The 18,730-nt window shown below is 40.5% G+C and overlaps 1 protein-coding gene across 2 annotated transcripts in view; it reads right to left on the bottom strand.

The window, feature by feature from the left end:
• Positions 1-18,730, bottom strand: part of RASA3 (RAS p21 protein activator 3) — an 897,341-nt gene that overhangs the window by 103,244 nt on the left and 775,367 nt on the right. The window contains exons 20-22 of one of the 2 annotated variants that reach the window (XM_086934683.1): positions 15,690-15,737; positions 14,867-14,949; positions 183-391 (exon numbers count right to left, since the gene is read on the bottom strand). In XM_086934683.1, coding sequence (XP_086790809.1) covers positions 183-391; positions 14,867-14,949; positions 15,690-15,737 — 340 coding nt within the window. The remainder of the gene's footprint in view (positions 1-182; positions 392-14,866; positions 14,950-15,689; positions 15,738-18,730) is intronic. The other variant, XM_086934684.1, reaches the window with a different exon arrangement.

The following is an 18,730-nucleotide window of genomic DNA, read 5'->3' as shown; positions in this document are numbered from 1 at the left end:
GTGAAAAACACTTTGGGCCTTAAGGAATTGATCTCCAATGCATTAACTACCCTTTTGTGTGACATTCCATTGTCTTTTACATACTCTAGTCTGGTGTGCATTTTGGCTCTGAAGTGACTGCAAAAGCTCCAAACCTTTGACAGAAACTATAGTTAGAAATGAAGCATGGAAAACACCCTTACCCCGTGCAAGGCGTGCAGCCAGGAGCACTCTCTGAGGTAATCTTGCAGCACAGCCAGTGTCCATTGAGATACGCTGAAGGGTGGTAGACAGTGAGGCGCTTCTGATTGCATTGACTGACTTTGGTGAGGATATCAATCCAGTCCTTGGCCTCTACACAGTTATTGGCCTGTATGTAGAGAGCTCGCTCTGGCTGAATCACCTGGAACATCTGTTAATTAAGAAGAACACCTCTGTCACAGGTGTATTTGTTTCAAATCTGAATGCAGCGTAAGGTCACGTAGCAAATGCAAAGATAGAAAAATGGTTAGTAATATTTGAGAAGAACTGAGGTGTTTGTGGAGACTACAATGGCCAGTGTTCCTGGCCCATAAGCCCTAAACAAACATCCATACACACAGAGAAGAACCACAGAGAAACTGCAGCCACTGACACTGAAGTTCAGCCAGTGTCTGAGAAATACAACAAGAGGAAGATCATATGATGGAAGGAACAAGAACCTCCCCTCAAAGACCTTGCTGTGCCCTGCTCATCTGGCCAGTCCGGTGGTTAGCATTTAAAAAAAGAATATTTATATATATCAAAGTGAAAGTCAAAGCAGTCTTTATTTTGATTGTTGGAGAGAATAAAAGACACAATTTTATGGACAGTGTTACATCGTAACAAAAAACAATTATATATACAACTTTTAAGTGCAATAGATACATTAGGAGATAAACAATGAAGCTCTATATATGTAATATACATTGTATACAAAATTTGTTTAAAAGGTAACATAAAATGTAAAAAAAAGCAAAAAAGTTAATTAATTACATTTCTATGATTTAGTAGTAAAACAAGTGCATTGCTCGTTCGGCTTGGCCTAGCTACCATTCATGTGTATACTTCCTTTTCAAAATGATTCCTATTCGTACTGCAGTATATAAGAAAGCATATCAAATTAATTGTCGAACGTGGCCCAATACTACAAATGGTATGTACAACTATGTAGACACAACTCCCCTTGGGTACAATTGCTGTTTGTTTGATTCTTAATTCTTAATGTTTTTGTCTCGAATACCCCACATCCAGCTCAGACATTTCGCCATGGCTATCATTATGGACTCCTGTGGGCTGGTCTTTAGTATACGAAGAGCTACAGCACTAGATCTGGTGCCCAGATTGGAACAGATTGGCTTTAACCATTTATCCCTGGGGAGCTTGTATGCTGGACACACAAATAGAATGTGGGGAATTGTCCCAACCTGCTCAGGGCAGGAAACACATTTGTTATCCAGTGAGCTGTTCCATTTGTGTGTGAACGATTTAACAGGGATTGTACCCACCCTGAATTGGTGGAAAAGCTTTCTGTCACAGGGTTAATTATCTTGTTTGTGTTCCAGGAAGATACCAGACAGGGTGGTGTCCTTGGTGGATTTCAAACTGTTTGTTTCAACCATGGTCCAGTACTGTTCCTTAAAATCTTTTTTGGATGGGAACAAACTGCCTGCCGGGTCTACCCACAGATGGCTCATTCACATATTTACTAGTGCACACTATTTTTTGTAACCATGGAATCTTACACAATAGGTCTGCCCCTCTTATATCTTTTAATGCATTAGCATAGTGCTTAATTTGTGCAGGTGCTTTCAGGTGCTGAGCACCGACACCTATTTCTCAGGGCCGGGTCTATTGAATTTTTCTCCCATGCACAGCCAGCCCTGTGCACAGGCCATTAAAAAACCCCAGCCTCAAGCGAGGCTTGTGCAGCTGTACGTTCAGATTTGGTGCATGCTCCTAGTGTGCTTGCTTTGGCGAACACCAGTGCACCTGGTCCTCAGGGTGGGGAAAGGGCAGGTGTGTTGTGTCATGCGCAGTATAAACTGCACGAACGATGAACTGGGAGCATAATTTCAGCTGCGCTACCCAGCAGTCTGCGCTTTCCAGTGTAGCCAAAGCTGCAAGGTTAGGTGAGTTGTGTGTGCGTTATTTTACACACAACTGTTATCCTACAGGTGACGGAATAGTGCTTGGCCGTGGGACACCATCGATAAATTCCTGCACAGTGGGACCTGCAGGAAACTGCCCAGTAGCTGCCTGCCTCAGGAGCCCAGACAAGGCCTTGCAATGTAATAACAAAATACGGGAAGCAGCTGAGGGTGGTCTGAAAGTGAAAACATTTCTTCCTGCTAGTCAGTGTATTAGTACCACTCTCCTACCTGTCCCAGTACCATCACGTCTCTATCAGACCCATCCTCTCCCTTCTGCAATGGGCACAGTTGCAGCCACAAGCACCTTGAAGAACACCTCCCATCCCTGCCACTGTGACAGTGCCCCACTGCTACCGCCGACAGTGCCCCTTTCTCCACAGTGGCCTTCTCCCACGATCCCAGTGCCCCTCTCTCCACAGTGCCTTTCTCACCTGTATCTCAGTGCCCCGTTGCTTACAGTCCCCTACCCCTCTGTATCACAATGCCTCTCCCTGCAACAACACTCGCTCACTCCTGTTACAGTACCCCTTGGTTCCCTCCCTCATTCTCAGAGCACCCCTCCCCACCATTGCTTTGTATTAAAGCATGCACTGGGCCCTGAGTAGCCATACTTTGAGTTCGCATGTGAGACCGCAAAGCCCTTCTCAGTTTTGGCCACTCAAACCAGGAGGCTTTCCCAATCACCCCCTAACCAGAGAGCGGATACACAGGGAATTTCTCAGCTTTGACCTGGAGAAAAATAGCATTGATTCAAAACATGCTATCAGAGGGGCTAGAGTGTGCTGGGCGCTCTGTACCTCCCCCACCCCCACAAGCATGCTGAAATCTATCGCCCCACACCTTCTCTTCACCTCCAAAGACCCATGTCCCGTAAACCCCTGCTGCATCCTTACAGGTTTATGTCCCTGTTGGAGAGAGATCAGAGTTTTGTCTAGTTGAAGTTTTGACTGTAGCACAGAGGGGTAATGTAGAACATGTACCATGCAGATGACAGAACTATATTATGTGGATAGCTCAGAGTTTCTGTTTTTTGTCACAGACGTCCTTTTGTTACTCGCTGATCATAAATTACAATCCTAATATAGCACAGGCGGCAGACTCAGTTGAACTTTGTGCTTTATTAGTTAAAAAGTATGTGTGGAAGCCTGTCTGAATGGAGTTGAATGTCTGACTTCATTTGTAAATAGGTGGCAGTGGGATTTTGCGACTTATAGTCTGATCATGTAATAGAACTATTTGTTTGAAGCATTAGAGTGTGGTTCTCCATCAAGGCGTAATCCCAATGGTATATCTGACACTTCATTTTGTTTTATCAGAAATACCTATTGTAACTTAACAAAACATCTTTTTATGGCATAAAACTTAACAGTTAAAAAATCGCTATTGTGTGTCTTGGACAACACTGCTGTGCATTGATGAGGCAGGCCAAGAATGATACAATCCGGTCACCTCTCAACTTTATATAATTAATGACTATATATTTAATAAATCATAGGTGTACTTTTTGCTTGCTCTAGCTTAGTATCTGCTTTTCTTCCTCCCATTCACACCTCACTCCTTCACTTCTCTCCAATCTTACTTCACTTTCTGCCCTACATCTGCGTTTTCTCTTAATCACCACCTTCCCTCATTAATGCTTTTCATTGTTCACCTTTCCATCTTTCCCTTCCGCTCCCCCTATTCGCTTTTCTTCCCTTGCCTTTTTTCCTCTTTTCACTTTTCCTTCTCATCACATTCCACTCCAATCTTGGAATCCCAAACTCTGCTTTCCACATTCCTCTTCACATTGTCTACCGCATCTATATTTGCCTTTAGACCTCTCCTCCTTCCTCACTCTCCCTTGTAATGTTTTCCTTCTTGCACATATGTTTATATCTACTCCAGGAATCTGTGTTCTATCTCAGGGTCATAAATCGAACTCTTGGTGTGGCCACTCAGTCTTTCATCTTTAGATAACATTAGTGCAATTGAGCTGGATGATAACATTTTTAATTTGGTGTCAAGGCCCCCTCTAGTGAAGATGTGCTTTACAAACATACATGGTGTGTTTCTCCCTCTATCCCTTCATTTCTTCCTTTCACATTCTTTTCTTATTTCCTCCTTCTTTCATCCATTACTTATTTATTTCTTTACTCCAGTGCTCCTCTTCTTGCCTGCATGTGTTACTGCCTTCTTTAATGTATTCCTTCCTTCATTCTTTTCTTTCTTTTAAACAGCACAGTGCAAGCACATTTTATTTTGTCTGCAAAGCTGCCTCAAGTCCTCAAATGACCTTTCTCTAATTTGAGTTCACTTTTAAGTTTTTGTCATAGGCTTCCAATATGTTATATTATGGTATATTGATTTGTATAGCACACTAATTACCCAGGAAGGTATCCAGGGATTTGGGCAGGTGTGTAGGTGTGAGGTGCCTGAGTTGTTTTTGTGAAGAGCCAGCCCTTCATCTTCTTGCGGAACTCAATAAGGGAGGAGGTGACGCCGAGGTGTTGAGGCTTGTGGATGTGGGTGGAGCCAATAAAGGGGAAGTGGGTGGGGCCACTGAAGGGAGTGGGCAGAGCTCAGGAAGTGGGTGTAACCTCATTAAAGACTGTGAGCACCTGCACTTCATATTTTACAAATTAAGCACTGAATATATCAGCTCTGGGGTAGACCAGAGCCTTCTCCAATATGCTAGAGGTCTGTACCATGCTATCTCTACTATTGTACAGCAACCTAAATCTAGATATAATTGCTTGAGAAGGGTAGATTGCGGGAAGTTAGTAAGGTCTCTCAAGAATTTGTTCTTGGCTGTAGCTAAGGGTGCCAGATTATTGAAGCCCCAAAGCTCTGCACCATACAATATAGAGGCCCTAACTTTTGTGTCATTTATCTTTAGTGCTGGGCCTACTGGTTTTGTATGAGACAACCTCTGCTCCTTCAATAATGCTCCTGCCAATTGTGAATGCTTAAGGGACATTATGTCGATCTGAGGCTTTATTTTAAATTTCCTTCCCAGTGTGATCCCCAAATACATAAATCCATCTGTCTGTTCGAGTTGGACCTTGTTCATGAAGACCCTCCCTTTTATTGCTTTGTATTTGTGGAGAACCATGAATTTGGTTTTCTCCACATTGACCAATAATTCATGATCTCCACAAAAATCCTCCAATCTTTTCAGTGCGCTCTGCAACCCTTTTTGTGTTTTTGAAATTATGAGGGTATCATCGGCAAACATAAGTATGGGTACCTTCATTCCGGCAAGTGCGGGGGCGTCATTTGGATAGGTGGTAAAATAATTAACAACAATTTTAATAAATAATGGAAATAGGGTTGGCACCAGGACACCACCTTGGTGTACCCCTTAGTGTGTGTGTACGTGTGTGTGTGTATATATATATATATATATATATATATATATATATATATATATATATATATATATATATATATATATATATATATATATATTTATATTTATATTAAAATATATATATATACACACACACACACAGGTCAAAACAATTACTTGCCAAAATATTAACCACACATAAATATCTGCCTATATAAAGTTGAAATTTACTAATAACATCTCAAGTCCTAGCCAGCGATTGTTACATATAGAGGATTTCATCCGATAATCAGGTCAAGTGTGTTAAATCTAATGGCAAAGTAGGACTAACTCAGCATATACATCACATTTACCAAGATTGTAAATGAGTCTCTTTATTGTATAACTGCCAACAAGACTATAATATTTTGCCAAGTGGTATGTCACATCACCATGGTATTTAAAGTATATACGGTTAAAGTGGCACAAGATTTAAAGATCATTTTCAGAGGAATAGATCCAGATTAGAATCGTAAACAAGGAAAGTATGTGCAAATCTACAGCATTAATGGCCAAAAAAGGTCCAGCAAGGTGGATACACCACAGATTATCAGGATAACCACAGACAGCATAATTGTGTTCAGTTTAGATTCACTGTATGTCCTGTAATTATATGTGGCGATATTAATAACCTGAAAAAGTCCAGTCCTCCTCCACCGCTGTTGGACACCCCTGATTTAAAAAGAGCAAGAAACTCCCATGCGAATGTCAAGCCTATCAACCAATTTGATGTCCTCTTGCTTTATCAAAATGAAGCTCTATCTTTAGTATTACTAACTGCATTTATATAGAGCATAATGCCCTAGGAAAGCTGTGGCATTAAGTCCTTCTTTTCAGGACACTAAGTCAATCACAAAAGTCATCTAAACATCCTGGGTTCCTGCACGATGAACCCAAAAGAATGGTTTGAAACTGAGTGATTGATGTCAAATACTTTGTATTCAGTCTAGATAAACTAAGCTGGAAGTCTGTAGTCTGCTTTGAGGATATCACTTTGTAAGAGTTCACGCCCCTCCTATTTCTACAAACACTGATACTAATAGACATTTTAATTGAGTTGGAATTCTGTGAATCAATAACAAACATCTTATCTGTCCCAACACTTTTGAACATCTCTGGATTTAATACTTTGCCTCTTACTTACTGTGAATTTCCCTTTAAGACTTCAACCAACACCTTCCTGAACCTCTAGATCCCTTCATCTAACATCGCTACTCCCTGGAAAGCACAGACTATTAACCGATGATTTTTCTTACCCTTAATAATTAGAAAATCTGACCTCATCATTTAACTATTCATATTCTTAACAGTGAATAAAATACATGTTGATTTTTAAGCAGACACCAAGGACAATATGACATCTGGGAATTTTTAGTTTATTATCTTGGGTTACACGTTTTTCAAAGGCTGCTTTATTCATTTCAATTGCTATCATTATAGTTTATATACATATTTGCTTAGTCATTTGTAACACAAAGTAAGGTATAATTTAGTTAAATGAAGAAAAATAAAATTCTTCATGGGATCTCATGAATGGTTTCTTTTGAACGGTGTTCCTTTGTATGTTGCTATTGCCATTGGCAAACTAAGGACACTAACAAAATGTCTTATTATTTTGATCAGATATTAGGGAGGAAAAAAGGAGGTGATTTCACGACCATCTGATCCCATGGAGAAAAAATCATATATGATACAAAGTATGATCTGCCCATTAAACTAACTGATTCACTGGGAAGAATTGATTTCCATCAAATATGTGGTTGTCCATTCTCCCATTCAAGCTCACTAGTTGGTCACCATTTATAACAGCTTTTTACAGTTATGTAGGGAAAAAGTATACAGCCTCCGGATTCCTGTAAGCACATATTGCTCCCAGGTAGGTCCAATACATCTCCACCAGGATAACCCTCTCCTCTAAATAAAAAAACGAATAAAAATTACTGACCACAAGACAGGTGGGATCGTAAACTGCTTTCTATATAGTCTAGTAACAAAAATATAGTTGCTTGATTGTGGGTGATGACATCTTAGACACTTGTGACCAACCTTCCACAGAGGCAACACATTTGGATGTAAATAAATACTTCCTGTACTAAGTGGCTGAGCTCAGTGACTAATGGGAGGGCTGGGGCACCAGTTGCACTGTTGGTGTAGAAGATCTCTGCTCAGAGTGCAAAAAGGCAGCAGAGACGGGGTTGGGAAGACTAAGTACCAGAACTGATTGTGCCAATAAATGCCCACCAGACTCTTCAGGCACTGATCACTTCTTCATAGCTTGTAAGCCATTTTGGGGACAAGAGGCAGAAAAAGAAATGCAAATACTGAACTTTGATCCTATCTGATGAGGAACATGAAGGACTTTGTTATCCCGGTCATTTAGAGATTTCACTTGATGCAAACACACCCACTAACTGAGTGCATTATCTATGAAAATGAGGGTGCATTATCTTACAACAACCCAACCATAAAGCGTGAGTATCAACCCAATTAGAAAATCTGCTTGAATATAGGTTTTTGCTAGATGGATGTACAAAGCCCTAATATGTTCATAAAAAGGGGTGCATTTCAAGATTTCCCCTGGCAGCTTTCACAGTAAAGGAGGAGGGCACAAGCAAGAGTGAGAGATGGAACCCATTCTCTCCCTGCTTGGTGATACAGAATATGTTGTTGGACTACACCCACACCCTATTTCCCCTCACAGCGAGAGAAAGCCTATAAAGCGAGACAAAATGCCTTGCTCCAGGATGCTTGAAGGGACCACCTGAAGCTGAAGATGCCCTAGGTCACGCACTTTCAAAGATCCTAGGTCCACAATCAGAGGAGCCACTTGAGATGGGGACCAAAGGATCCAGAATCCAGTATGGAACATTAATCACAAGTTCTTGCCATACCAATAGACAGCTAAGATGGACCCAACGTGATCATGGGCAGTATCACATCAATCAGGTTACTGCTGCTAAAGAGAGGTCACATGAAGTTGGATGTTCATGTGTGAACTAGTAAGTGCAGCAGCCTTTTTACCCCAGCTCAAGGATGCCAAACTGACAACTGCACTCAAAAGGGGAAGAGAAGATTAAATGGGCCACTGACACAGGCAACCTATGTTTGCTGACTAAATCATTGTAAATCAACAGAGCAGTGAGGCATAGCGAAACTGTCATAGCCAAACAAAGTAGGTTTTCTTGTAAGAAGATGTTCATTTTCAGAGAACGGTCTGTTTCTTCACCTGGGATGGACCTCCTGGTTTTGCCCCCTAGGATGACAACAGTGTTACTGTCAACGGCATGGAACAGCATGTTCTCATTTAGCTATATTACTTTTCTACTATTCATTACAACAGGCACCGAGTCTGGGCCAGAGCTCATGCATGTCACTTGGTACGGATTCTTTTCCCCATAGGCTATTACAACGCGGTTGTTACAACGACTGTGTAGTAAAAAAGCATACCATTACCCCACAAGTCATAACAACAACTTGCAGAGGGGTCAGCAGATGTTGGATATACATCCAACATTTCCCTACTGTTGCACAGACTGGAGTTGGAATAGTGAATTATACTATTCCAACACTGGAGAGGTGTGGGGCAGCGGCCAGGGCAGCTGACTTTGGAGCACGGGTTGATAGTTCGATCCCCGGCTCTGGCAGCAGATCAACTTAGCACCATGTGACTCTGGGCAATAGCTTGCTTAATTTCTATGACGGCCCCCAGCGCCTGGAGACCCATAAGGGTGATTAGTTCGCGCTTTACAAATACATATTTACATTTACATTTACAACGTCTAGTGCCCCCCCTAGAGCAAGTCGTTGTTATGACTTGCGGGGTAATGGTATGCGTTGTTACAACGTGGTTGTTGTAACAACCGTATTGTTATAGCCTGCGAGGAAAAGGCATGCGTTGAAAGGAGGCATATTCATGTCACTCCAATGATTCACTGGTATCAGAGTGGAAGGAGCCAGGGTTTGGAGGCACTGATGCAGGAACCTGCCCCTGTAGGGAAAGTACTGGCAGAATGTGTTGTGTCCTGCAAGGGGAGGGCCAGTACAAAAGCAACAACTGGTACCATTAGCCAAGGAGGACAGGGCCATTGTCAGGACCAAGCAAAACTGGTAAACACAGCTGTAACATCACCACAGGCTATTAAGGAATAACTTAATCTAAGGATTCTACAAAAATGTTTTGAACAAACTGAGCAGCTTTGCCTCCAAAACAAGCCTTCTTTGGTTTTCAAGGACTTCACTAAGAGTATGGAAGAAAAGGGTCAGGCTTCGGGTAAACCATTGATCTGTCGGGCAGAATGATCCAATATGGCTCAAAACTGCCTTTAATGCACTCATTCGAAAATGGAAATCCTGTCATTACTATAAGCTAAATATTTAGGCTTGCACTGGAAAGAACTGTGAAGCATGAAGGGGATCTTGTTAGGAAATGCCCACGGATCATGACCCCTAACATCGTTTTCACAAAAGGTGAAAAGCCTAGGTAAATCTGCTGACAAAGAGTCTCTCACCCCTCCCCCTTCACCCAGCAGTTGGGTCTCATTTTATGTAATCTGCAAAAGAGTACAATAGCTTAACCCTGAGGCTGTTATATGCATGTGGCAAGAGAAAATTACATAATGTGATCCATAGAGGAAGAAGTGGTTTCTAATTGACCATTGGTGACCAGAGAGGCCCTTTTGTTGATTGTGAACCAAGATGTAAAAATGTCTGCCTTCTTGCATATTGTCTCATGCATAGTCCTGCCCCCCCCCCTCGGATGCTTGGATGGGGGTGCTTTTTTTAAAACATAGAACAAACAAATATACTGCTCTTCTTTTTGGGATTACTCCAGCGCTGACCTGAAAGATTAAAACTTTCCTGCCCAACTGCATCAGCTTATCAAAGTCAAAGTCAAAAAGTACTTTATTCGGTTAAAAGACAATAACCATAAAAGTCACAACATGATTTACGGTTTACACAGGGAAAATTTAAAAAGGAACCAATCTATTATATTTCATTAATACCAATTGTTTTCCGCAATTTAAAATCATATTTAAAAAAGCCTAAAACTACTGCAACAGTTAAAACAGTGTCCATTCTCTGAAGTTCTAAAAATGCTGGGCGACATCTATTTAAATTCATTTCTTTGAGAATTGGGATAAGGAATTTTCTACGTGGTAAAATATAAAATTTACAAAAAAATAAAATATGGATATCAGATCGGGACGAGGATTCATCACACGGGCACATAGGCAAATTTCGAGACCATGAATTCATTTCTGGGAAGGACAAGAGTCTAAAAACAATATTTAGTCTAAAACGGGTCAAGAGAAATAGATCATAATTGGACATCGGTAGTGTTAAATATGGCTGTATCTTGTCGCCAGTTATTAGAAGGAGATGCGAGGTAACTGTCTTTTTCTTCATTTCATCTCGCCTTCTCTTCTCCTCGAGGTATTCCATACACAGTTTAATCAACAATTTCCTGGATATATTAACCATAGTGAGCAGATCATCATAATATTGTTGGCAACCAATTTCAATAGGAAAACGTTTAACGTAATCTAGCCAGTCAAATCTACCCACATTTTCCAATTTTAACACATCCTGCAACATAGCCCGATTCAGAACACACTCATTCGTTGTCCACACCCTATGCCACAAAAGGATGGGTTGTGTTCTGATTATATTTGATATATGAGGTTGTCCAAGTTCAATGTGGCAGATATAAGTCGCCACACTTTGTGGTACTGTTAAGACATCCCTCATAAACTTATTTTCGGCTATTTGAATGGATTTTATGTTCAAATACCCCCATAGACCCGAGCCATACAAAGCTACCGATGTACACGTGGCATTATATATAGTTAGGTTTTCTCTTATCGGTCTCTTACCCAGCTTTTTTATAAAATTCTTTAAGGCCATTATTGTTTTTAGGAACAAAAGAGTTCTGGCCTTTACTGCACTTGTCCAAACCCCCGATTCATGGAACAAAATGTCAAGGTAAGGAAAAGAGGAGGTATTTTCCAAAGGAACGTTATTTATGAACATTCTTCTCATCTGCTTTTCGGTTCTTTTGCCACAGTTCATGGAGAAGGTTTTACTGCAATTAATTTTAAAATCTAAACTCAACATGAACTTCTCGAAAGATGTTATCAAATTTTGTAGGGCCAGGGGGGGCCGTGCCATTCGGACTGCATCATCTGCATACAAGAGTGCAGGGACTGATCTTTTACCAACCCTAGGCATATCCCTGCACTCCTGCAGCAAATGTCGCTCAAGTCCATTTATGTAAACCAGAAATAAAAAAGGAGCCAGGACACACCCCTGGCGTACACTGCGTCCAACACCAAATTTTCTGTTTCATTCACCCCCCTTTCCATAACGTACCGATGCCGTGGCTCCTGCATATAATTCTCTTAAAAAGCAAATGATTGGATGTTCCTCGCCCAACCCTTTTAGAATTTCCCACAATTTCACGTGTGACACGCAGTCGAATGCCGACGTAAGGTCAACAAACGTAAGGTACAGGCGTTCACCTTTTACCCTGGTATATTTTTGTTGAACAATCATTAAATTTAAACATTGTTCAATTGTTCCTATGCCCTTCTGAAATCCAAACTGTAGGTCACTCATTATCTCATTCTCCTCAGCCCAACTTTGGAGTCTTGCCAGGATAACTCTGCCAAGGATTTTTATAGAAGAGTCCAAGAGGGAGATTGGTCTGTAGCATGCGCAGTTTTGCCTATCTCCCTTCTTGTATATCGGTAAAATGACTGAGGTAAACCAAGACAGGTTCAATCCCCTTGCTAGTGCTGCATTAAAAAGTTGTAATAGCATGGGGCCCCAGATCTCGCTATTTGCTTTATACAGGTCTGCTGGGATCCCATCAGGACCTGCGGCCTTGCCTCCCTTTGTTGCTTTCAAACCCGACATAACTTCCTCCAGAGTTATCACCAGTTTCTCATCCCCTGCCCCTATTTTACCCATTGTAATAGGACCTATAGTAGGGCTTTCATCTTGGAACCTATAGAGGTTAGAAAAATGCTCCACCCAATCCTCCTCAACGATAGCAATCTCCATTCGTGCCTTGCAGTTGTCATAGAGAAGGGAGGCATTTATGGCCCTCCAAAAAGCAGATGCATCCTTGGACTGTGACGCTGCACATACAGCTTCTAAGGCCTCCTTTTTTATTGCATTTTTCCTATTTTTTTTAGACCTCATTGTATATTTTCCTGAAGGCTCTTATTTGTAAGGGATCTCGGGGTGTCCTATGAATAGCATGTTTCAAATCAATCAGTGCCCTTGTACATGCTTTGTCAAACCAACTTTTATTACCCTTTGCCCGATTCTCTGCCTCAACCCACAAGCTGTTTCTAATTGTGGAAGCTATAATGTTAAAATGCTCTATAATCTGTTCGCTATTAGAGTGCTCGCCCAAACAAATCGTGAAGCTATCCGAACAGACATTCAACAATTTTTCTAGGAACATTTCTGGCACCACCTTACCCCATTTTAGAGAATACCCATTCTGTCTCCCAAGGACCACATCAGAAACTGTACATAAGGGGAGCACATCATCATGCTGCTCAAGAAATGGGTTTTCAACGTCCATTATTTGCGGCAGATGGTCACTTAATGGTAACTCCATAGTCTTTAGCCTCTTAATCTTATGGCTGTAGCTATTTGAGGAAATAATAAAATCAATTGTAGTAAATACTCCTCTGCCAATAAATGTGGGGGCAAAAGGGGTTGGTTTTTGGGCAATTTCATTACCATATCTCAAATCGTACATAAACAGTATTTCATTTAATGTATCCCTGATCAAAGAGTGATCGAAATGTGTTAGATTGATGTCCTTATCATTGCTGTGCTTATGCTGGGAAAGGGTTGAAGGCCTCAAGATAACCGTGGGTAGGTGCCCAGTGGAACAGGGAGTTGCACTACGTTCTGAGATATTCCCTTTGAGGCTGTGCATGGTGTAAGGTGACATATGTTCTATCTCTGAGCACACTCAATTTAATTGCCAGTGAACTGCTGATCTTACAGAAGGTTTTGCTGTAGGCCCAATTGCAGGTACCTGGAAGCATGCTACAGTGTAAGAATGCTCAGACAATAAACTTGAATTATTTCCAGTGCAGGTTTAAGCTTTTGGTTCTTCAGGGAAATAACTGGTCTAGGACTGGGGCACTGAGAACCATTTTACCAGAAATGGGGGTTCCCAAGAAAAGAGGTTTACTCTTTCCACATGAAGATTGCAGTTGAGATTCTGAAGGTAAAGCACAACTACATGAGGCACTTCTTCAAAGCTGTACCATATTTAATCACAGAAGACCATACTTGTGAGGTAGGTAGAGCCTCATCCTTAGAGAAACATGATGTGCAAGATTCACATTCCACAACACTTTTGAAAATCATCATTTGCCGGAGTACAAGGAGCAAAAGGGGCAATCAAAATCCTTTACCTCACCAGAGAAATCTTGCATTCAAACCATGAAAACCCCTGAAACACAAGCTAAGTTTAGTAGGGTTTAGCTTCCTTGGCGAGAGAAAGAGCATCATGGCTCTGGAAGCTTGTGGCAGGGCCATGGTGTAGATGGAATTCCAGGGCCCCAGGGCTTCTACTCAAAGAAATAGATCAATGCTGAACAAAGTGCTTTGGTGTCTACCAGTTCTGAGCAATGACTAGAGCATGAAAGAAGGGGGTGTGGACAAACATTGTAACCAAATTTCCTGCAAATACTAGCATTAGATGAACTCTATAAAATATAAATGCTTAGCCTTATGCTAGAATAGATCTGTTGTCTAATGTTAGGAGCTTTCTTTCTTTGAAATGTGGATATTAATCATGCATGCAAATCATAGAGACTTCAGTGGTCTCTATGATTTGATTATTTTACAATTGTTGTTTAACCTTACATCTCAGTAGATTGGTACTCATTTATTTTATGAAGGTGCTTACCAATGTATTTGTTTCATGTTATAATGTTCTATGGAATGGATAACCGCTCATGAGCCAATAAACTTGTTTAATATAACCTTGAACGTTTTGTTCAAAGAGGATTATTGCAATGTCTACAGAAATAAAAAACATTCCGACAATGAAGACTGAATAAAAAGTGTTTATCCTCGCAAGTAGATGAGGGGATTGAAGGGGGGAAGACGATGCATCCTTGTATATCTCAACTGTGTAAAGAAACCAGAGTCCCACACATGTTCCTACCCTCTAAAGGTTTACAACACAAATCTCACAAAATGTACAATTAAACATAACAAGTATGAATAACTACAAAATGTAGTAATAAATACAAAAAGTACAAATAATTTAAAATGCACAACTACATACAAAAGTAGCAGGCAGAACACTCACGTTTTTCATTTTGAATGATTCCTCCTCCAGTTTCTCTGCTGCCAGTATGTTCTCAATAGGGATGCTACACAGGGGATGGTCACCTGGGGGGAGAGCACAAATCAGCAACTTTTAAAACACCTTCATCTTGAGATCCGCTTCCGTTAGGATAGACACTCAAACAGCATATCTGTAAGTTCAGCCAGAGCAGAACAAAGCTCTAATCAACCTCGATCGTTGTATGCCTTTTACTTGTCAACTTTTTCCATATATAGAGTGAAGCGGAATAACTGGGCATAGCGAGAAACTATTCCGTTGCAAAAGCAAACAAAACAGTTCTAGTCTGGGAACCCTTTTATGGGATCCCTTAAAATAAACAGAAGAGAATTTGATATGGCGGTCATCACTACGGTAGATTCAGTTTGTTCTTTCACTGCCTTCCTTGTACTGAGGTCAAATTGACAGTATATTATGGATCACAATGATCCCTGCTTTACATGATTAGAAAATAGAATGGTTTTCATAACAATCAACTACTGTTGGCATCTTGGTAAAGGCTAGATCAATGAATGGTGAGGATTATTAATCTCACAAGGGAGACAATCTGTTGGTGTTAGCACCCGGTGCCCAACCACCACCAATGGAGACTTCAAATCACATTCAGCAATGATCAGAGGAAAAACCAAACCATCAACAGTGGCAGAAAGAAATGACAAACGGACATAAAGAATTACAGATGGTGGAGATTAGCAATGGTGAAAAAGAAGTACACTGGACAATGTCCAGTTGAATAATCAATTGATGGTGATTTGTGTTGCTACACACCTTGTAGTGCAAAACTAACCTGATTTTTCTGATTTTGTTCCTGATGCTGTGTTGCTTGAATGATATGCTACAAAGAGAAACATTTGATGGAACAAAACAACAAATGAAATGAGGGCATGCAGAATAAAAGAGAAATTACAAGAAATTGAGAGCACAAGTGTGAGATCATACAATGGATCCAGTATGAAAGCTGTTTTTTTAATGAAATACACATTTCTCATTGTTGATCCAATTATGTGAAATATTTTTAAGTTGGAAATAATGTATTTGTCCTAGGATAAGCGAAGAAAGTACAAATCACTTAACATAGTGACAGTTACAATCTTAGTCCTTAGACTGTTATCCTGCTCCGTAGTGGGGAAATCACTTTCTGTAGTAGAAGAGATCAGAGAAATCAGTAGTCTGGGACCATGTGTTGGTCTGTTCTAAAGGATCTATGAATTATCACAAGGATGTCCAGCTTAGGTCCACGAAGGCCAGGTCTGTGCCAGAAGTTCAGCAGAATCACTTAATTTATAAATGAGCTGCATTTAGATGATTTAAATTTACCTTATGTGGATATGTGGACATTAGGTTCCTGCCTTCATTGACCTATATTGGACAAACTCTGGATGAGGAGGACACAATTTACAACTTGAGCAACTTTCACAAACTCCTAGGGGCAGATGTATCAAGAAACCATTTTGCACTTCTCTAATAGCGATTGTTAAGGAATCGCTATTTGAGAAGTGCAAAATGGTATGTATGTAGAATTTCGCTATTTTTTAGCGATTCCTTAAAATTCCTTAATTGCGATTAGCAAATTGCTAATCGCAATTAAGGAATAATTTTCCCATTCATTTCTATGGGCCAGGAGGCCCATAGGAATGATTGTGCAGTAATTCTCAAATTGCGAATTCGCAATTTGCTAATCGCAATTTGAGAATTATTTCAAGGGTGCAGGGGTGTCTCAAAGACACCCTGCTGCACCCCTCAAATCTACATGTGTGTGCATGTGGCACACATACATGCCCTATGGGCATGTATGAGTGTCACATGCCACCCTTACAAATGACAATTAGGGCATTTATGTAAAAAATCGCAATTTACCACCAACTACAAGTTGATGGTAAAATGCGATTTTTTTGCACAAATTCGCACACCAAAAATGTGTCATACATATCATTTAAGGAATCGCAAAATTTGCGATTCCTTAAATGCTATGCAAAAGAAGGAATCGCAAATAATTGCGATTAAATAAATTGCGATTATTTCATACATGTGAAATATCGCAAAACGGCCGTTTGCGAGTCGCAAAGGCCGAAATTCTGCGATTTTCAGCCTTTGCGAGTCGCAAAAGCCTTGATACATCTGGCCCCTAATGTCCCAACCCTCACCTGTACTATTTGGCTAAATTAAAGAGAAGTTTCATGCTGATTACAGAGAAACACCACTATGGCAGTTTTTAGAGACCTACCCGTACTGCATTTGAGCCTAAATGAATACCTTATTGTCTTTGTGTATTCAAAATAAAACTGTAGAGCTCCGTAGGCACAAATCTGATGGAGTCTAGTCTAGGCATCAAAGGAAGAGCTTTGAAAAATGTGAGAAAAAAACTGGTCAAAACTGTTAAGAAAAACAGAAAGAAGGATGAGCTGTGACACTCTTGAAATTAAAGGTATACAACTGTCTCGGAAAAGCCCTACTTCAGTAATTAAAACAGTAGACAGTTGCTCAATGGAACAGGGAGTAACACAGCTTCAACAAATGCCATACCCTCAGGAAACTGGAAGATTCTGGAATCAACAGCCCAGAGACATTGATATCCTAGACATCAGCCAAGCAATAGAGCAGTCAAATAAGAGTAGTCCCTTCTTGTTGTTAACTACAAAACTTCAAGAAGACTGGAGGATGGGGTCAAGGAGACTTGATCCAGACAGTGCTTTAAATGGGCAGGTACTGTCCAGTACTGAGTACCCGCACTTCTTTAATTTGAATGGGAGAGTACCTGCACTTCTCAGCAGTGCTACAATACATTTGATGGGAGAGTACCGTAATTTCTCAAGAGGAAGCAGATACTCTAAATAACGAATACCTGCACTTCTATATTTCCATTTAAAGCACTGACTAGATCCAATATCACCTGTAACCCCAACCTGAAGTCATTAGAGAAATACATTCTTTCCAGGGTATGAAAAGCAGTTCTGACAAACGTATTCATCAAATATTTGAGCTTGGGGACCATCATTAGATAAATGCTCCTCGTCTCTATTTTAATTACGGGAATCAGGATGTTTGCATTCCAAGCTGACAAACACTGTAAGACCTTGTGTGCGGAAACAGTGTGCAATAGCAATGGATATGGAGCTTGAATAAGCTCAGCCATAATAATTACTCCGACCACTTCCTAATTCATTGTTTTTTTCTTTTTTTGCTCGTCGTGCGACTACAGACCCGGACAAAGGGTAGGTAAATCAGTCTTGCATGCGCCCCCAAAATAGGTACTCCAAGATTTCTTTATTTTTGGCTGTCTTTGCTAGTGACAATTTTACTAAAAAAGCAGACGAGGACTCTTTACCTTAAATGTAAATCAGCGCTGTTCGAGGGTAAAAACTATATAAATGTGTGTTTCATATTTAGTTATTATGGTTGGTTTGGCAAGCAAAAACTACTACTGAACCATAATTTGTCTTCAAGCGCAAAGTCAAGATTAAAGTTACTCATCTTGAAACAGAAAATAAAATGCCTATGCTGAAGTGAAAGTAAACTACATTCCAAGACAGCAGTACAGTCTCACTATTGGTCAAATGTGTAAAAAAACACAAGCAATTAGAATTATTTCCAGACCTTACCACTGACAAGTGGGAGAATAAAAACATCACTCATTTAGGCTAAAAAATGATGAAAGACGTTACTAACATAGCAATAATATATTTGAAGAAGTCTTAGCGTAACTCCATTTGCCGCCATTTACATCTGGGAAATATTTATGTAGGCCTTTCTTTGCTCAGGGTGACGCAAACCTGGAGTCGAATTTATCAAGCCACGCAAGGCGACCTTGTGTGGCTGTGCATGGCTTGA

Source organism: Lissotriton vulgaris, chromosome 8, assembly GCF_964263255.1.
Source record: "Lissotriton vulgaris chromosome 8, aLisVul1.2, whole genome shotgun sequence".
Taxonomy (NCBI): Eukaryota; Metazoa; Chordata; class Amphibia; order Caudata; family Salamandridae; genus Lissotriton; species Lissotriton vulgaris.
Note: the sequence above shows the minus strand (reverse complement) of the source record. Positions and strands in the feature narration are given on the sequence as shown.